This window comes from Theropithecus gelada, chromosome 17, assembly GCF_003255815.1.
Source record: "Theropithecus gelada isolate Dixy chromosome 17, Tgel_1.0, whole genome shotgun sequence".
Lineage (NCBI taxonomy): Eukaryota > Metazoa > Chordata > Mammalia > Primates > Cercopithecidae > Theropithecus > Theropithecus gelada.
In genome coordinates, this window is record NC_037685.1 from 72,968,705 (window position 1) to 72,991,350 (window position 22,646).

General features: G+C 36.4%; 1 protein-coding gene across 1 annotated transcript in view; it reads right to left on the minus strand.

The window, feature by feature from the left end:
* The window catches only part of VWA8 (von Willebrand factor A domain containing 8), a 389,692-nt gene that overhangs the window by 295,626 nt on the left and 71,420 nt on the right, over positions 1-22,646 (minus strand). Inside the window, exons 10-12 of the mRNA XM_025364717.1 lie at positions 13,755-13,886; positions 11,317-11,451; positions 11,147-11,224 (exon numbers count right to left, since the gene is read on the minus strand). Of these exons, the coding sequence (XP_025220502.1) occupies positions 11,147-11,224; positions 11,317-11,451; positions 13,755-13,886 (345 nt within the window). The remainder of the gene's footprint in view (positions 1-11,146; positions 11,225-11,316; positions 11,452-13,754; positions 13,887-22,646) is intronic.

Genomic DNA, 22,646 nt, shown 5'->3' on the forward strand with positions numbered 1-22,646 from the left:
GAGTCTGGCTCTATCGCCCGGGCTGGAGTGCAGTGGCCGGATCTCAGCTCACTGCAAGCTCCGCCTCCCGGGTTTACGCCATTCTCCTGCCTCAGCCTCCCGAGTAGCTGGGACCACAGGCGCCCGCCACTTCTCCCGGCTAGTTTTTTGTATTTTTTAGTAGAGACGGGGTTTCACCGTGTTAGCCAGGATGGTCTTGATCTCCTGACCTCGTGATCCGCCCGTCTCGGCCTCCCAAAGTGCTGGGATTACAGGCTTGAGCCACCGCGCCCGGCCCCTATAAATACAAATTAAAATGTGATAAGGCACTCAGCAATTAAAAGGAACAAACTACTGATACATGCAACAACATAGATGACTCTCAAATGTATTATGTAAGTGAAAGAAACCAGATGTGAAAGGCACATAGTGTATAATCCCATTAATATGACATTCTAGAAAAGCAAGACTAATGGGGATAGAAAACAGTGGTTGCCACGGGCTGGGTTTAGGTGGACTATACAAGGGAACAAGGGAATTGTTCAAGGTGATGGAAATGCCCTATCTCTCAATTGTGGTACTGGCCCTACTACCAAATGTGTTTGTCAAAATGGACTGAATTTTACTATGTATGAATCATACCTCAGTAAACGTGACTTTAAAAATCCCACCAAAAATGTGATAAGATGGAACACAGCTACACTCATACACTGATGTACTGCTTTTGTCTGCTTTTCTACTATAATAGCAGAGTTGAGAAGTTTTAACAAAGACTTCATGATCCACAAAGCCTAAAAATATTTTCTATCTGGCACTTTACAGAAAAAGTTTGTCAACCCTGATATATGGTAATATTATCATTTTGTTCCATTCGCATTCAAAAATCTTACTTGTTGGCCAGGCATAGTGGCTCATGCCTATAATCTCATCACTTTGGGAGGCAGTGTTTGCTTTCTCTATGTGTTATTGAGCTGGGATATTAGTCTTCCTTACTCAGACTGGAACTTACACCATTGGCTCTCTTGGTTCTCAGCCCTTCAGGCTCCTCTTAGAACTACACCACCACATCACCACTTTCCTGGCTCTCCAGCTTGCAGATGGCAGATCATGGGAGTTCTCAGCCTCCATAATCTCACACACCAATTTCTTACAAAAAATCTCTATAGGTTCTGTTTCTCTAGGAAATCCTAATACAGGCACTAAAGTTTATAGTCTGATAAGTTGGAATGTATTTTAAATTTAAAATATTCTACATAAAAGAGGCAGGAGACAAAGCAATATGATTATTAAAGAGAAACTGGGCCAGGAGCAGTGGCTCATGCCTGTAATTCCACCACTTTGAGAGGCTGAGGTGGGGGGGATCACCTGAGGTCAGGAGTTCAAGACCAGCTTGGCCAACATGGCAAAACCCTGTCTCTACTAAAAATACAAAAATTAGTCAGGTATGGTGGTATGGGCCTATAATCCAGCTACTCAGGAGGCTGAGGCAGGAGAATCACTTGAACCCAGGAGGCAGAGGTTGCAGTTAACCAAGATTGTGCCACTGTACTTCAGTCTGGGCGACAGAGTGAGACTCCGTCTCAAAAAACAAAAAACAAAAACAACAACAACAAAAAAAAACAAAACAAAAAACAAAAACAGAAGCCTTGGTAAGCCTGGGATTTGAAAAGGATTGCCAGAGTCAACCATTTTAAAGTTCTGATGTGATCAACAGTATACATGGTTCTTGAAAAATAAACTTTATAATAAAAGAAATCTGAAGGAGTTGAAGTAAATAAATTCATAGCATGGTAAGAGCTATTCCTTGTGGAAAAAAAAAACTAAGAAGACAGGATGGATGACAGATTGTAGTAAAATAAAAAAGCAAGAAAACAAGATGAGCTAGAGAATCACGTGAAAAATCAGCCCCGGCTGGGCAGGGTACTTCACACTTGTAATCCCAGAGCTTCAGGAGGCCGAGGTGGGAGGATGACTTAAGAACACATGTTTGAAGCTGCAGTGAGCTGTGACTGCGCCACTGCACTCCAGTCTGGTGGACAGAGCAAAAACATGTCTCAAAAAGGTCAGCCTCCAAGGTCCAACGTTGAATAAAGAACACTTAAATGAATACAAATGTCTTGAAATCTTCATAAGAGAAAAGCACAAAGTCAAGGCAAAGGTAAGGGGCACAGCAATGAATCCAAGACATAGAGCAATAAAAACAAAGGAGAGAGAATAAAAGAATAAAAATATTTCCACCATATTTGGATAAACAAGAAGTGGGGATTGTAGATTAGATGGAAGAGAGGGGAAAGGATTTGGTCTGAGTTTAGCTATAGAAAGAAAAACTTAGCTAAGGAGTCAATGATGATCCTAAGATTTCAACATATTTTAAACCATAATTATTTTCACTAAAAGTCCCATAAACTTATGCGCACTTAAATTTTAGATGAAATTTGACTTGGTGTTTAATCTAACTAGCACTTGATCAGAAGGAAAAGATCTCAGATCTAGTGTATTTATGATGATGTAGAAAGCTATGTGGAAATATGCCCTTATCTGGTTGTGAAGGAAAAGAATAACTTGTACTTCTTCAACACTATGAAATCACTGGTTCAACCCTTAAAAAAAAAAAAAAAAATCAGTTAAAAGAATCTGACCTAACACTTGAGCCAAATGATTTATGACTTTTATAGCCTATTATAAAACTTACTTTACGTACTGCCTCAAATCTGTGTTAAAGCTCTGTTTTCCTTTTACTTCATATGAAATGCAGTTCTAAAAATAATCAAGTCTAAAAATAAGGCAAAAACCACAGATTAAGTGTAGCTTTATACATGTATAAATAACAGGGAAGTCTCCACATCTTCTAGGAAAACAAATGATGTATCTACTTTTTCCCACTAAATTCTCTATGTTGTATCAAACCTCTGGAACTTTTTCATCAATGTGCACTATATTATTATACAAACCAAATTCATTCTTTAAGTTTATTAATTCCTGTGTCTCACAGAGGAGTCTTATATTTGATCTCAGGGGCTTGGTTTCTATAACAAAAAGCAACTGATTATTTACATGGAAAGAAGCTATACAGCAAAAGAAACAAATTCACCTCCAAAACATATTACAGTTATTATATTTCTCTATCCCTTTCCGAAGTCTATACTTCTAGGAAACTCTTTTCTCTAAACATTTTCTCTAGAAATTAATGAGCAGAAAAGCAAAATGGGAAAAAAGAAAAGGAGTTTTCAGAAAATGTGCCTAGTTTGCTTATCTCTACTATTTCCCAATCTTTGCAGGACATCTAAAAGGTTGACAGGATATGTACAAAGGATGGGTAAATGTTTTTACAGGAAACTTATGTGCCTTTCAATTATCATCATCTGTATTTTTCAGAGCGAGGATTGATAAGACATGACTAAATGACCTTATTCTGTGACAGAAACTAGAAGACACTGAGTTTGTAACTCAAAAGTGTATCAGGAAATAGAAAGGCCTGCCATCAACTTTAACTGTAGCATCTTCCTACACTTATCCATCCATACATTAATAAACTGAACAGGAAACCAAAAAACATTAAAATAAAATAATGTTTTGGTGAGTTTATTGTCACTCTCTAGAAATACAGGAGAAAATCTATTCTCAGACTCTTAAACTAATTCTTCTACATATCAAGATAGCATCCTCAATGGCAGGATACTTTGGGAGGCCTTCCAGTGTAGCTACGAGATCTGAATTATTAGATATACACATAATCTTTCGTTTGGTTAATCTTTTAAAGAACAGCAGCATGAAGTGAACGTAAATTTCATAGCTCAAACATACAGTATAAAACTACAAAAACCTGATACAGAAACAGTACTGTCTGGAAAAATTGATGACAAATAAATTATTTCCAGTTTTCATTAGAATGAGATTTTTTATTTTAATGTGAAGAAAATATTCATGTTATACATAATTATATAAATAATAGCAAATGAAGATGGTCTCAAAAAGGAAATTAATATTTTTTCTTCAAGATCTTCTCCATATGATTTCAAAGCAATGGCACATGAAAAGGTAAATTATGCTTATGACCTCCAAGTGGAAACGTAAGATATTTAGAATAAACATTAACTTGTTTTGCAAAATATATTAATAATTCTGGAGGGGGGCATCCCCTATTGTTGGTAGAAAAGCATTTTCATTGGAAATCAGAAGGTTGATGGTTAACGGGTTGGTGAGATGATAAACTGCCATACTAAGATAATTTCTGCTGCGAGCTATGGAAAGGTATGGACACATGAACGAGCATACTGAGCCTACCATCTATCTTTTGATCTCTGACAAAGACACCAAGAGAAGTGATTATGTAGGAAGGCAGGGTTTCCTCCATTGTATCTTCCATAAATTTAGTTAGAGACAGATATATCCTCACAAATACTATTATTTCCCTTAAAAAATCTAATAGGCCCAGAATCAATTTATAAGAACTCATTTCAAAATTTATTTTCTGTGGGTTCTAAAATGTGCCACCTGCTATAAAATGTAGAAATTTATTTTCTGTTCCCTACATGTTTATCTTTCAAGAATCAGGTTATCTCTACTAATCTAAATCTCTTCACTTTAACTCATATCCTTTACAATTTCATAAACTTGGATCATACGCTCCTTCATAGAGTTCATCTTTTAAGATAATAGAGAGTCTTAGTAAATATTTGAACCTTTTAAGTCCTTTAATCAGTTAATTATTTTAACTACCTTTACCTCCTTTCTTACCTACCTTTACCTGTCTTTCTTGAAATATGACAATGAAAACTATACAAAATAATAGAGATATAAATCCACCATAGTTTTATATGAAGATGGGATATTTTCTCTTTTGCTTCCAAAACTACTTTCAAGCAACTCAAAATCCTAAATGGTACCTTGGTGCTCTGAATGAATTAAATTACCCAAAAGAAAGAAAAAAAAATCAATTTCGGGGAGAATTCTCATGTATACATTTACAGTAGACTCTTCTATTTGTAGCCGAAAAGTTACTGGTAACATATAGTTGCACTTCCTTCCAAACTCTGGCCAATTCAATCAATAGGCACAAAATGCCTTAAAGCAGCAGGGAAGGAATCTCGATAGAATCATTTGAAATATGAGCAACTAGCAAAATTTTCTATGATCTAAGGTCACAACAACTAACTGGTTTAAATGTCATTTTTCAGAATAAAAGAACATTTTAAATATAAATATATTTAGTGTCAGAAACAATAAAAAAGTGGAATCAAAAAACCAAACTAAAAACACAAAAGTTGTCCTAAAATGTAAGTAAACAGTATCACATTTATTTCCAAAGTCATTCAAACAATAGACTCTTTTGCTATAATAAGCTATCATAAGCAAATACTGACATATAGAATTTTTTAAATTAGCATGATAAAAATGTCTCAGATGAGATTATTAAAAGAAGACAGAAAAATTCATTCTGTAAGAACACTAGCTGTAAGTTTCTCTTATTACCATATTATATATGTAAACCCACCAAAATAATCTATTCAAAAACAAGTAGAGAGACAAAAGACTTGTACATTGAAAACTATAAAACATTACAGAAAGAAATTAAAGAAGACATAAATAAATGAAAAAACATTCATGTTCATGGATTGGAAGATTTATGCTTATTAAGATGACAGTACTACTCAAAGTGATCTATAGATTAAACACAATTTCTATAAAAATCTCAATGGCATTTTTTTTTCCTGAAGAAATAGAAAAATCCATCCTAAAATTCATATAGAATCTCAAGGGACTCTGTAATCCTGGCAAGGAAAAACAAATTTGGAAGCCATATACTTACTGATTCCAAAATTTACTATAAAACGACCATGATCAAAACAGTGTAATACTTGCATAAGGACACACATATGGGCCAATAGAATAGAATAGAGAGCCCAGAAGTAAATCCTTGCAGATATGGTCAAATGATTCTTAAAAAGAGTACTAAGTCCATCCAATGGGGAAAGTGCAATCTTTTCAACATTGGTGCTGGGAAAACTGGATATTCACACGCAAAAGTTGAAGCTGGACCCTTACCTTACATTATGTACAAAAATTAATTCAGAAAGAATTAGACACCTAAAAGTAAGACCTAAAACTGTAAAATTCTTAGAAGAAAACATAGGGGGAAATTCATGACATTGGATGTTACGATGATTCCTTAATTATAACACCAACAACACAGGTAACAAAAGAAAAATGATAAATTGGACTTCAACAAAATTTAAACATTTTGTACATCAAAAGATGTATAAAATCCTATTATTAAAATGGTGAAAAGAAAACCCACAGAAGGAATTAAAATGTTTGAAAATCATGGCCGGGTGGGGTGGCTCACGCCTGTAATCCCAGCATTTTGGGAGGCCACGGGGTGCGGATCACAAGGTCAGGAGTTCGAGACCAGCCTGGCCACCATAATGAAACCCTGTCTCTACTAAAAATACAAAAAATTAGCCGGGTGTAGTGATGTGCAATTGTAATCCCAGCTACTCAGGAGGCTGAGGCAGGAGAATCACATGAACCTGGGAGGCGCAGGTTGCAGTGAGCCAAGACTGCGCCATTGCACACCAGCCCAGGTGACAGTGCGAGACTCCATCTCAAAAAAAGAAAATCATGTATGTGGAGAATGAATTCTATACCCAGAATACATTAAAACACTCCTACAACTCAACAACAAAAAGTCCATTAAAAAAAATAAAAAATCAATTAAAACATGAGTAAGGACCACAGCCCACATCGTACTGAACAGGAAAATGCTAGAAGCATTCTCTTTAACAACTGGAATAAGACAAGGATGTCCACTCTCACCATTCCTATTCAACATAGTACTAGAAGTCCTAGCCAGACCAATCAGGCAAGACCAAGAAATAAAAATAGGAAAAGGGGAAGTCAAGCTATCTCTCTTTACAGATTATATGATTCTATGCCTAAAAAACCCTATAGACTCCACCAAAAGGCTCCTAAAAGTACTAAGTGACTACCGTAAAGTTTCAGGATACAAAGCCAAGGTACAAAAATCAGTAGCATTTGTATACACCAATAACATCCAAACTGAAAGCCAAATCAAGAACACAATCCCATTTACAACAGCCACAGAAAGAATAAAATACCTAGGAATACAGCTACCCAAGAAAGTAAAAGATCTTTTCTCTACAACAAGAACTACAAAACACTGCTGAAAGAAATCAGAGATTAAACAAACAAGTGAAAAAAAATGCTGTGCTCCTGAGAATTACAGTTGTTAAAATGGCCATACTGCCCAAAGCAATTTACGGATTAAATGCTATTTCTATCAAACTACCAACATCATTTTTCACAGAATTAGAAAAAACTATTCTAAAATTCACATAGATTCAAAAAACAGCCTGAATCGCCAATGCAATCCTTAGCAAAAACAACAAAACCTGAGGCATCATGCTACCTGCCTTCAAACTATACTACAAAGCCACAGTAACCAAAGCAGCATGATACTGGTACGAAAACAGATACCTAGACCAATGAAATGGGAAGGGGATCCCAGAAATAAAGCCACATACCTACAACCACCAGATCTTTGACAGAGTCAACAAGAACACACAACAGGGCAAGGACTCCCTATTCAATAAATGGTGCTGGGATAACTGGCTAGCCATAGGCACAGGATTGAAACTGGACCTGATCCTTTTACCATATACAAAAATTACTTCAAAATAGGTTAAAGACTTAAATCTAAGACCTAAAACTATAAAAACCTAGAAGAAAATCTATTCTGACATACTATTCTGAATATGGGCCTTGGCAAAGAATTTATGACTAAGACCACAAAAGAACTTGCAACAAAACCAAAAATTGACAAGTGAGACCTAATTAAACTAAAAAGCTTCTGAACAGCAAAAGAAACTATCAGCAATGTAAGCAGACAACCTCCAGAATGGGAGAAAATATTCACAAACATGCATATGACAAGGGTCTAATAACAAAAAGAACAATTCAACAAAGAAAAAACAACCCCATTTAAAAAAATTGGCAAAGGGCAAGAACAGACATTTCTCAAAAGAAGACATACATGCAGCCAACAAATATATTTTAAAAAGGCTCATCAACACTATCATTAGAGAAATGCAAATCAAAATCACAATGAATACCATCTCACACCAGTCAGAACGGCTATTATTAAAAAGTCAAAAAATAACAGATATTGGCGAGGTTGTGGAGAAAAGGGAACACTCACCCAATGCTGGCAGCTATGTAAATTAGTTCAGCCACTGTGGAAAGCAGTTTGGAGACTCCTCAAAGAACTTAAAACAGAACGACCATTTGACCTAGCAATCCCCTTACTAAGTATACACTAAATGAAAATAAATTGTTCTACACATATGTTCATTGCAGCACTGTGATGGTTAATACTGAGTGTCAACTTGATTAGATTGAAGGATGCAAAGTATTGATCCTGGGTGCATCTGTGAGGGTGTTACCAAAGGAGATAAAACATCTGAGTCAGTGGGCTGGGGAAGGCAGACCCACCCTTAATCTGATGGGCACCATCTAACCAGCTGCCAGCGAATATAAAGCAGGCAGAAAAACAGGAAAGGCAAGATGGGTCTAGCCTCCCAGCCTACATCTTTCTCGCATGTTGGATGCTTCCTGCCCTCAAACATCAGAGTCCAAATTCTTCAGTTTTGAGACTCAGACTGGCTCTCCTTGCTCCTCAAGCTTGCAGACAGCCTATTGTGGGACCTTGTAATGGTGCAAGTTAGTACTTAATAAACTCCTCTTCATATATATATATGTATGTGTGTGTGTGTATATATAGATGTATGTGTATATATATGTGTGTGTGTATATCTATTATTAGTGTGTGTGTATATCTATACACACTTTTATATATATATATATCTCCTATTTGTGTGTGTGTGTGTGTGTGTGTGTGTGTGTGTATCCTATTAGTTCTGTCCCTCTAGGGAACTCTGACTAATACAAACACTATATACAACAGCAAAGACATGGAATCAGCCTAGGTGCCCACCAACAGTGGACTAGATGAAGAAAACGTGGCATAGATACACCATGGAAAACCATGCAGCCATAAAAAGGAACAAAATCATGTCCTTTGCAGCAACATGGAAGTAGCTAGAGGACATTATCCTATGTGAACTAACACAAGAACAAAAAGTCAAAGCTGCATGTTCTCATAAGTGGGAGCTAAACATTGAGTACACGTGGACATAAAGATGGGAACAACAGACAATAGGGACTACTTGAGAGGGGGCTGTGCATTGAAAAACTATCAGATACTATGCTCACTGCCTGGGTGACGGGATCATTTATACACCAAACCTCAGTGACATACAATTTACCCATGTAAATTGTGACCTGCACATGTACCCCCAAATCTAAAATAAAAATCAAGAGAAAAAAATAAATAAGTTAGACATGGGTAAGAGTTTCAAATAGGTATTTCTCCAAAGAAGATATACAAATAGCCAGTAAGTACATGAAAAAGATGCTTAGCATCAGTAGTCATTAGAGAGCTGCAAATCAAAACCACAGTGAATTACCACTTCACAGTCATTAGGATAATGACTTAAAAAAAAAAAAAGGAAAAAAGAAAAAAAAGTGTTAGGGAGAATGTAGAATAATTGAAACCATTGTGCATTGTTGGTGGGAATGAAAATGGTGTAGCTGCTATGGAAAATAGTTTATTGGCTCCTTAAAAAATTAAACACAGAATTATCATATGATCCAATAATTCCATTCCTAGGTATATACCTTAAAAAACTGAAAGCAGGGACTCAAATACCTACTTGTACACCACTGTTCACAGCAGAATTACTTACTATAGCCAAAAGGTTACAATAGTGTAAAGGAAACAACCCCAAGTGTCCATCAACAGACCAATGGAGAAACAAAGAGTGGTATAGACATACAACAGAATATGACTCTGCCCTAATAAGGGATGAAATTCTGATATACGCAACAACACAGATAAACCTTGAAAACATTATGATAAGTAAAATAAACTAAACAAGAAGGACAAAAATTATGATTCCATTTATATGAGGTACCTAGAATAGGCAAATTTACAGGGACAGAAAGTAGAGTTTACCAGGGTCTGAGAGGGAAAGAAAAACTGAGAGCTACTGTTTAACAAGTACAGAGTTTTTGTTTAGGATAATGAAAAAGTTCTAGAAAAAGGAAGTGGTAATGGTTACACAACATTGTGAATGTACTTACTGCCAGTGAATTGTACATGGCGAAACCCTGTCTCTACTAAAATACAAAAAAAATTAGCCAGTCATGGTGGCGGGTGCCTGTAATCCCAGCTACTGAGGAGGCTGAGGCAGGAGAATCACTTGAACCCGGGGTGGGCGGAGAGTGCAGAGAGCCGAGATTGTGCCATTGCACTCCAGCCTGGGCAAAAGGGCGAAACTCCATCTCAAAAAAAAAAAAAAAAAAGGCTAATGTGGTAAAGTTTATGTTATACATATTTTGTCACCATTTAAAAAATAATCTATTCAGTGAATACATAATTAGCTCCCACTGCAGCTGAAACCTATTTTGTTTCGATTTCCAAATTACCAGTAAATGTATTCTGTGTGGGGACATGCACATAAAATGAATCTCACTTTTTAATTGACACATAATATATGTACATATTTTCAGAGTATATGTGATATTTTGATACATTCATATAATGTGAAATAAAAAATTAGGGTAATTAAGGTGTCGATTATCTCATACATTTATCTTTTCTTTATGCTGGAACATTTGAATTATTAACTACTAGCTATTTTAAAATATACAATAGATTATTGTCTACTGTAGTCATTCTACTTATTTATCAAACACTAGATCTTATTTCTCCCACCTACCTGTATTTTTATAACTATTAATCAACGTCTCTTCACCCCTCCTTTCCCCCTACCCTTCCAGGTCTCCGGAAAATAAATCTCTCTGAAAAACAGCCCCTGATATGTTGTGCACATCAAATATCCTAGAATGTACTTTCAAAAGCTCCAAATAATTATAATTGCACTTTACTTGGAATAATTTGATTACTATTTTGGTTCTTTACCTACATTAAAAAAAAGAGTCATAACAAGAAGATATCCATAAATTCTGCCGATGGGCTAAGGATATATGCTTATAGTCCAAGTGCAGCTAAAAATGAACACTGTACCTGATAGAGCATAATAGGTTCTATGTTGTATCCTAAGGTATCAGCAAAGTTCTTGGTGATCACTGTTTTTCCACAGCCCTACAAATGGAAACACAATTATTCATTGTGGGTAAGTCAAAATAACCAAAAGCCAGGAAACTAAAAGTCTGCAGTGAGACTGTCATTCTTACCTTTCCTCCAATTAAACATATATCCTTAACCATGTGAGACTGCATCATTTCAGCCTGTAGCTGCTTATGGCTCAAAGTCTGTATGAAACAGTCTGATGCACAAGGTTGACTTAATGGCCTGGTCCCAGCTGGCACCTATAATTAAAGAGAGGTCAATATAACATGGCCGGGCATGGTGGCTCATGCCTGTAATCCCAACACTTTGGGAGGCCAAGGCGGGCGGATCACTTGAGGTCAGTAGTTCGAGACCAGCCTGGCCAATATGGTGAAACCCCATCTCTACCAAGATACAAAAAAAAAATTAGCTGGGCATGGTGGCACGCACCTGTGATCCCAACTACTCAGGGGGCTGAGGTAGGAGAATCGCTGGAACCCAGGAAGCAGAGGTTGCAGTGAGCCGAGATTGCGCCACTGCACTCTGACCTGAGCAACAGATTCTGTCTCAAAAAACAAAAAATAAATATATATATATATGTGTGTGTGTGTATATGTATATATATTTGTGTGTGTATGTGTGGGTAAAACATGCATATGTTTTTCTCAAAATATCAGTAACTTAAAGCATATAACTGCCACTTAAAAGCCTCCAACTAACAGCTTGCTCAATTTAGTTCTTTACTGTTTTTGATACTTCAATAGAGCAGCAACTATTTTTTTATTTAACAGACCTGATGATCATTATTACAAAACTTCCAAATCAATTATTTCTCTAAAATTAAAGTCCCACACTGTCAGACATATTCATAAAAATCATGTCATCTTAATGTTATTTATAACTTATAGTAAAGATGTTACTACTGGAGAATAAATTTTTCCCCACATTCTAGTTGTAAGCACAGAATTAATGTTAGTCCATCGGAATCTCTCAAGTCACCAATGACCTCCTGATTTCTAAAAGTCAAGTCCACAAATCCTTTTCAGGTTTATCTTAGTTTACCACTGAGAGGCATCTGTTCACAGAGTCTCTCTTCCCATCTTTTACACCTACTTCTCCTTTTATTTTTTGTCTTCTCCCCCTTTTTTTTTTATCCTGCCTATTAGTTCCCGAGGAGCCATGCTCTGCTGAGGACTCTGGGTTGGATCATATTATATACCACATGAACCAAAGAATTGTAAGTTTGGAAGTGACAGGATCAGATTTGCATTTGAGAATTTATCCTGGTATCAACATGGAAAGCTAACTGGAAGAGACTAGAGGCAATGAGGTTAAAAACCATAACCAAAGGGAAGCAAATAATGAAGTCTTTTTCATACTTCATGCTTCTGAACATATTGTTTAAACTGCCAAAAATGTCCTATCCACTCCTCAGCCACTGGAAAAATCCTGTGTTATTCTTGCAGACTTAGATCAAGCTTCACCTTCACTCTGAAGCTTTCCCTATTCCGTCTCCTGAATCGCAGTATTACTTCCTTCTCCATATCCCGAGCCATTCCAATGCAGTCTTAACTCATCTGCCTGTATCCTAAACCATCAGCTAGATGAGCCATTCATCTGAAGAAAACAGAGTAGAGTGGGCAACTCTCGCTGTCTAGAAATCCCAGCTGTGCCATCTCCTAGCTGGTGTCTCTGGGTGAATCAATTAACCTCTTTATATCTCAGTTTTCTAATCTACAAAATGGAGATAATAAAACTTACCTTAATGGATCTTGGGGGATTTAAATCGCATAATATATGCAAAGAGACAAATACAGTAACTAGTATACAGTAAACTCATAATATGGAACCTAGCTCATGGTAGATATAATCAATATTCAGTTCAATGAATAAGTACAGTAACATGAATTAATATTAATAATATCAAATATTAAAACAAAAAAGTTTATCATGAGCTGGGCACAGTGGCATGTGCCTGTAGTCCCAGCTACTCAGGAGGCTGAGGCAGGAGTATTGTTTGAGCTCAGGAATTCAAAACAAGCCTGGGCAATATAGTAAGACTCCATAAAATATGTGTGTATATATATACATAGAGATATATATAGAAGGAGTTGATATATATAAAACATATATACATGCAGATAGAGCTCTATGACCAAATATTATTTCCCTCTTCTAAAAACCATTCAACCGAGTAGATCCTTTTTAAACTGTTTCACATAGCTAAGAAAGATTTTACTTGACAACAGGGCTCTGTAGCAGCTCAAATTTTGAAAACACTATTTCTTACCAAGGACTCATAGTACAAAATGCTGTCAATAATCAACCCATGACTTGATTTTCCCAGAGGTCAACTTTGAATTTTTGATGAAAGGCTTTCCCTGTTTCTCCTGAATTTTTCCAGTTTGTAAGCACACATGACTCTGGAGACATAGATATACAGATACAGACAGAAGCAGCACTATCAAGAAAGACTTATAAGGAGATCATAAACCTAATTTAGGTCATTAAAAACAGGCAGAATAAGGCATATCTTAGAAAGAATAAACCTGTGATTAATTACCTTAATGGTCACCTCTTTATCTGCAATCCGGATGGTCACAGAAGCTTGGGACACATGGTTTTCCGTCATCTTCTCTACTCTTACAATCTCTTTAGGAAGCAGAGAGCTTCCTGAATCTTGAAGTTCAAAGCGCTGTAAAATTACAAGAAAATCATGCAATTTACTTTTCATTGTAGCATTAACATTGGCTATCTGAAAGATTACACCTTAATTACAACCAAAATCCATTTTATATTATTATGTAAAAGTAGAGGTTAAAAAAAAGTTAATGAGAATTCTTTTCTATTCCTACTAATACCATTCTACTTACAACAATTATTAAAGATGATATAAAAATAGTCCCTAAAATTTACTATATGACAAGAAATGGAATCACTGAATTCCTGGTGAAAGTTCATAGTTTACATCTCTTGATAATCAACTTCCTAGAAAGAGATGATGAGACCCTTCAAAACATGCTGAAATAAAACAAGGCCCATAATGGTTTGTTCTTTAAATCAATCAAAGTTAATGTGTTACCTGAAATCCATGAAAACAGAACTTCTTGGACATCATTCTGCTGTCAGCTATGTGAACAGCTTAACTAAAATTATTATAACAATTTTCCACAGCATATGGTATGGTGCTTTCCACACGGTGGGGTCTCAATATTTGTTGAACCGGATTTAAAAGGCTAGAACCACCAGGCACAGTGGCTCATGCCTGTAATCCCAGCACTCTGGGACGCCAAGACAAGCGGATCACCTGAGGTCAGGATGAGCCTGGCCAACATGGTGAAACCCTGTCTACTAAAAATACAAAAATTAGCCGGGCATGGTGGTGCACACCTGTAGTCCCAGCGACTTGGGAGGCTGAAGCACGAGAATCCCTTGAACCCAGAGACGGAGGTTGCAGTGAGCTAAGACTGCGCCACTGCACTCCAGCCTGGGCGACAGAGCAAAAACTCCGTCTCAAACAAACAAACAAACAAAGGCTAGAACCATTGATTCTTGATATGGCCCAATTACCAATGTTCTAACACTGACTATACCACTTCATTCCAACTAGTTATATCAAAACTGCACAGAAAGAATACAGATAAATATGTGAAAGATGAAAATAAATTGAAAATTAAGTTCAATGCCCTATTTATAACAGCTTGCTCAATATAAAAAACTGAATTTATTTTTACTATTAAATAGGCAGAAATTAACCCCAAAAATCCTACACTAGTTTTAGAACGTTATTACTATAGTGAAAGAGTTGAAACTCAAAGAAAGAACAGATCATCATGTATTCAGCAGAATGAAATAACTCCAGAAAATAGATTTGGGAGGAAGGAAATCATGTTTAACCTCAACATTCTAAACATAACAGCCCAGTTCAAGTGTTCATTTTGATGTCATAAGTACTCAAGACAATCACTAACTCCTTTCCCCAAACCTAAAAAAAACCTGTATATTTGTACTACCATTAAAAAGTTCTATATTTCATACAATTTATATATGCAAATCCCCACAGTATCACATAGTTTGACAAGAATTGCTTCCATATTGTAGACAAATAACAATTATTGACACCTTAATTTCATGGAAAAAAAAAAGTTCCACTGTATTTTAAGGAGGACTCAATAGGAAAGGAGCAAGACCTAACCAAGTAATTAAATTCATTAGAATGTAGAACAAATGGCTGGGCGCAAAGGCTCATGCATGTAATCCCAGCACTTTGGGAGGCAGAGATGGGTGGATCACCTGAGGTCAGGAGTTCAAGACCAGCCTGGCCAACATGGTGAAACCCCGTCTCTACTAAAAATACAAAAATTAGCCGGGCATGGTGGCAGGTGCCTGTAATCCCAGCTACTCAGGAGACTGGGTCAGGAGAATTGCTTGAACCCTGGAAGAGGAGGTTGCAGTGAGCCAAGACATGCCACTATACTCTGCTTGGTGACAGAGCGAGACTCTGTCTCAAAAAAAAAAAAAAAAATTTAGAACGAAGATTCATTAAATTCTAGGAAAACAAATAAATGAGCTTAAATGTATGTCTTCACCACAGCTAGAGTAGTGTCAATCTAATTTGATACAGGATTGATGTCAGAGGACTCATATTCCAGAAATAAACACTAATGTCCTGAGCCACTTGCCATACTGGTTATGTCCTCATAAATAATTCAAGCTAAAATACTTCAGTAAAATAAAAATAGTAGGCCAGAATACACTAAGATGGTAAAAACTTCAAATTGCAAGGTGAATTATCATTTTCTGGCATAGAAAATTTAGAGGATCATTAATCAGAAAGGTATTAATCAGAAAGGTACCCCCATATTCTGTATCTCCAACTTCATCATTTAAGTTTCTCAGTCCAAAAGCTTGAAATCATCACCCTTAACTCTGTCTCAACCCTGCATCCAACCCTTCAGCGAATCATAATGATTCTACCTTCAAATCCAACTACTTCTTATCAACATCACAGCTGGTCAGAACGACAATAGACATATAATTATTTCAGGTTACTTCCTAGCAAGAAGTAGAAAATAAGAGTTTGTTAACTTACCACTTTATGAGCATTTCCTATGAATTCTTGAATTTCAATTAAACAGTACTAACATTTTCTAATACACTTTCTTTAGAATTAGGTTATTTAAACTGTGAATTATAATTAAATAAAATGAAATATAAATCACATTGGATACTGGTCTGTCGGGCTTCCATATTCATCCTTACAATTCCCAATCCTGTCCCATCAGGCCATCTACTTTCTTCATACCTTTTTCTAGATTATTAAGCACTGAAAGTGAAATTCTGCAAACCATAATGCCTGAACAAATATGTGGCCACAGTCTCTCCTGGGTTCTTTTCTCATAGCCCCACAGCAACAAATACAAACTATTACTACTCTCCTCAGAAGTCAATCTGAGCCCATTTATCACCCTGTCATGAGGCAATCTAGCTGCCTCCTCCACTCAGAACAGAGCTTACAGACACATACTCCCCCATACTTTACTAGAACATAAGCCCCATTAGGGCAGTATTAAATGTATCTATTTGGCTCACTCTAAATTTCCAGAACCTAGAATCACACATGGGACATAGTCAATGGTCAATAACGGCTTGTTAAATGAACAAACAAAATTATTTTTCCTTCACCCTCAAAATCATTGATGCTTTAATCAATTCTGGTTACTGTACCCACTGTTTCAGTAGAAAGGACTTCTGCTTTAACTATGAGTAGACAGAAACCCCTAGAAGTCTTTCTACGTCAGATTATGGCAGCTCCATCATTCCAGTTCCTGAGTGGAAAGCATGTTCTTCCATCATTTCAAACCAACACACAAGGGTGCTCTGAAAATGTCCTTTTCCACCTTAGCTAGGCCACATTTTTCATGTACTCCACATTTTTTGTCCCTTCTGCCTATAAAAATGTTTGCCTCCCCCATTTCAAGAAACAGTCATTTCTTAATTATACCTCATCTTTAAGTGATCTATCATCTTTTGGCTTTTGTTCACCATGAAACTTGGTTGACACATATGAATATATAATCACTGGTTCAGTTTCATCTCCAATTTCAAATGTAAGCCCCTTGATTTTTGGCTTACGTTCCCATCGCTCTACTAACACTGATCTTGGTGAGTTCATCAATGATATCCTATTTACCAAATTAAATAAATTAGTTTTCTTCCTATTTTACTGTTTCCTTCTCAGTCTTTTTTGCAGGTTCTTCTTCATCTTCTTGACCAGTACACAGTAAAGTACTTCAGGAGTGGAACTTTTTATTTTCTATCTACATTCACTTTTTAAATAAGCTCATCACTTGCATGACTTTACAAACCATCATGACCCCAATTTTCTCTCTCTGATCCAGATCTCTCTCCTGAAATCTTGACTTGTATATGCAACTGCCTCTTTGACATTTCCATTTGGCTAATAGGCATGTTAAATCAAATATGTCCAATGTTCTGGTCTGATATTCCCTCCACCTCCATATTCTCTATCTCCAACTTCATCATTCACGTTTCTCAGTCCAAAAGCTTGAAATCATCCTTAACTCTGTATCAAGCCTACATCCAACCCTTCAGCAAATCATGATTCTACCTTCAAAACATAACCCAAAACCAACTACTTCTTACCAACAACATCACAGCTGGTCAAAGGTACAATACTGTCTCAACTGGATTACTACCACAGTCTACCAACTGTTTTTTCCCCTGTTTTCATTCATACCCTCCACAGTCTATTCACTACTCAGCAACCAACCTGTTAAAATGATCACTCACATAACACATTCCTCAAAACCCTCAAATGGTGTTCCACTTCACTCAGACTGAAAGCAGAAGTCCTTTCCATGGATCACAGAGCCTACATGATCTGACTTTATTTACCTTCTGATTTCTCTCCTAATCACCTCTCCTTCACTCACTCTGCCCCAGTACACTGTCCTTCACTGTTCCTACAGTTCCCAGGTGTGCTCCTGCCTCAGCATTTTTATACTGGTTATCCCTTCTGTCTGAAATACTTTTTACCCACAGGACTTCTCTCCTTCAGATCTTTATTCAAATGTCATCTTCTCAGTGGCAGCATCCATTCCTCAACTGACATATTATATACTTACTTACTTACTTGACTGATAGTCGCCCTTCACAGAAAAATAAGCTCCATGAAGGTAGAAACTTCCATGTTGCATACATCTCCAGCACAATAGTGCCTGGCTAATTGATTGGATGGAAGGATGGACGGAATGAATAATCTTTTTTGAGTGAATGTTGTAAGTCTTCATTCAACACGGCACCTTTGCAGCATTTGAAACTGTTGCTATTACTTTCCTCTTGAAACAGTTGCTCCCAATGCTCCCTAAGAATACTCTCCACCATTCTGCTTCTATCTCTAACCACTCCTCCTCTGCCCAGTTTGAAGGTTCTTTCCCTACTGATCCAATCCTGAAATGTTCAATCTGCAGACAGATTTTTCCTCTCAGTATACTTGCATTCTTTAAGTTGTTACATCCATCCCCATGAATTCAACTAACACCCACATATCAATGGGTTCCAAGTATTTATCTTTAATATCAAAATACCTCTAGAACCAGGTCCATATTTTCAAGTCTGCTAGATAAAACCACCAGAAAAACTTCAAATTCAAAAGGGTTCTAGTATATGGAATTATTTAGCCCCCACCACAAACATGCTCCTTCTCCCACTTTATCATATTAATTAACAGCAACTCTACTCATATGTCCAAGGTAGGATTTATGGACATTTTTGATTTCTCACTTTCTCTCATAGCTCCGTTAACCCACCTCATATTTCATCAGTTAGTAACATGTATCATCCTTCCTCTGAAACATTTCTCAATTTGTTTAATTCCTATTTCACTGGCCTATGTTACGTCATTACTGCTTTGTCCAGAGCTAGTCATCATTATGCTACACTGCTTAAAAAAACAAACAAAAAAACCACCATACTAAAATAGTTATTTATTGAAATATCTGATGCTCCTCAGACATTAATATTGTAACTTCCTCAGGAGCTGAAATCAGATTGTATCCATTTCTGTATCACTAGATTTCTATATGTACATAATTTGCCAAAAAATGAATGCTCAATGAGCATGTGTTGAACTAAATAAAAATACTAAATGTAAGATCCAAGTTTCTTAGAAAAAAACTATGGCTCAGATTACATCATCAATGGATAAGTGGCAGTATATCCTTTCTAAATCACCAAGGGAACTTACCAATTTAACCACTGTTATGATGCAGTCTTAATTAAGTACAGACGAAGAGCCAAGACACGTTACTAGAAGCCTGGATGCATTTGTTACTAAACTGTAAGAAAGCATACTATTCTCAAAGTATAGCAGATTCAGAATAAGAGGGTTTTCTTTAAGACATCCTTAACTGAAGGCTAGAAATTATTTCATGACTACAGAAACATGTTTTTAGAGCATGAACATCACATGATGAGCACCATCTGAGGAATGAAACTCATTCCCAGCCACTTTTATAGCTTGTTCAGAAAAAAGAAAGGTGTTGTGAATTCTATCTGATTGAATTTTCAGTGACTAACAATTTTTCCTTGAAAATACAGTCTAATTAAGTAATTACACTAAAATTCAAATAGATATCTAATTCGAATGCAACTACACATTAATTTCTATAATCTAGGATAAAAAATAATTATCATTTATCAAGGAAAAGTTAATGTGTATATATACATACCTTCTTAATTTACCATTATAATACATACTTCTATTTCTTATGTAAACATTTTTTCCAAATTTAACAATATTTTATTAATTTTTACCTCTTCTAATTCAAAACTATTTGAGCACATGTAATATTTCACCCATCTATAAATATTTGCTTAAAATAACGCTTTGAGGTAAATGCAGAAACTTACAATAACAAACAGGCCACACAGACTTCCCAGAACAGATCACAAAGAATTGTATCAATAAATAGACTCTTCCATTCCTTTTTTTTTTTTTTTTGACTCTTCCACTCTTAAGAAAAGCTATTTAAGATGCTAATCTGGTTGTATACATCACTGTGCAATGATCTTACAAAAAGAAAGTACTTCATTAAGATCAGACAAATGAACTTAAGCCCTCCCACTTGACAGTTTACTGAGTTACAAATGTCCATTAACTAGCTCTTCACATAATTAAGGTGAGAAGGCAGCCATACTCTGTCTCCTCTTTTCTAATTAATACCAATCCCTTTTTCCTTTTCAAAACACTCACATTCAAATTTGAAATCATTTCTGTTCTAATATAAACTCAATCATTTTTCTACATTCCCCTTAATTATGGTTAAAAGACAAAAAAAATGAAGCAACACTAGCTACTTTCTTAAGAAAATTCAACTCTTTAAAGATATGCTATAACTTTATAATAAATTTGTATGACTAGTTTTGAAATTACAGACCAAAAAACACATCAAAGTGGTTTCTTGGTAAAGGTAAAGACCTTTGTTCATAACTGACTTTTTTAGACACTGAATATCTTCTCTCAGTTTTTTCACAAAAAAACTTCATTTTATCAGAACTTCTCATGAATTTCTTCCTCCCTGAGGATGTGCCCTTGTTTCCAAGGCACTGCACATTGGGCTGAGGGGCATTAAAGTTCATCTGGAGTCACCGCCTTTGATCTTAAACACTAGGTACTCTACTTCAATGACCAATGGCCAATTTAGCTTAGAGGTTGATTAGATCAAAGATAAGTTCGAGTTCTCTTTTCCCCCAGCACCTGGAATAAGCCTTGAAGTGAACTATATTGTCAGAAGATGGTAATTTCCTGACTCCTTGAGCCTATGAATTAATCTCCCCATTTCCAAATGGTTCTTAATATCCACCCTCCTCCTCTTTCTGCTGCTGTTCCTCCTCTTCCTTCTCCTCCTCCTTTCCCTTTCTCTCTCTCTCTTTCTCTCTCTTACACACACACACACACACACACACACACACACACACACACACACACACCCTACCTTTNCACACACACACACACACACACACACACACACACACACACACACACACCCTACCTTTCTTCTCTTTCATCATTGGTTATTTCACTGCTTCCATTCTCTGCTGGCTCTTCCCTCCTTTGTCTCTTTATTGACCATTATTTTCCCCTTGCTTCTTTTTGCTTCTCTTTTAGATTCTGTCTCTAACTATACCTCTCTTCTCATTATCTATTAGGAACAGCTGTCTAATAATTTTATTATTATTACTGACATAACCAGTCAATGAAAATACTGTTTCTTTGGATTCTTTGGCTAACTGCTCTGAAAAAGATCCCACTTAAGTAATCAGAATCCAATGTTCCACTCTTCTAAGGTCCTCTCATTATTAATAGATACACAGAGGATGTTGTGTATCCCAAAGATTCTGGGTAGATTTGAGGATAAGGGATAGAGAAATACCATTCCATATGCTTAAAGTTGTCAAATCCTGGCCTCCAGAAACTGAAGCTTCCATATAGAAAGCCACACAACTTAGTGGTCACATTCTATTTCTTAGAAATCTGCACCTTGAGCCAAACCATGTAAGAAAAGCAAAAACCGTCTTTCATAAGGAGGAATTAATTTTGGTGAGCCAGTAAGTCTCTACCAAGGGTCAACACTTTAAAAATATAGTTATAAGACATTTTAGAGTGTGATTGGCCTTTTGGGAAACACCACTGTTAACTATACAAAGAGGAAATTATGCCACACGTATTTTGAAAGAAAACCATGCCCCATGTACTATAAACCACTTATGACAAAAAATGAGACCTTCATTAGTTTAAATGAAAGCTCTATAGCAAGTTCCATAGTTTTATATAAAACGCTCGCTTTTCCAGTTAATAACCTTCACCCAGTTCCCTCAATGGTTAACATTTTTTAAGCACATCTCCCCCTCCCTCCTACTCCCCCTGCGTACTTTATCAGTGATCTTTATGTGAACAATTTGAGAACAAGCTGCCGATATGATGTCCCCATACCCCTAAACACTTCAGTTGATATTTCCTGAAAACAAGAACTGTGGCCAGTGTAATTGCCACATAAGCCTCCAAATGAGGAAATCCACTTAATATAACACTATTATCCAATCCACAGACCCTATTCAAGTTTTACGAACAGTGCCAATATTGTCACTTGTTTCTAATGGTCCAGGATTTAATTCAGGAACAAATGATGCATTTAGCTATCCAATCTCTTCAGTCTCCTTTAGCATGAAACATTTCTATGTTTTCCCCTGTCTTTCATGTCTGAACAGTTTTAAAGAATAGAGGCCTATGTTCTATATAATGGCCCTCAATCTAGAACTCTACAATATTTCCTCATGGCCAAACATACATCATGAACTCTCAGCAAAAATTCCCCAGAAACGGGGAATTTGGGAGGCATACAAGGTCAATTTGTCCCACCTGGTCAAGTTG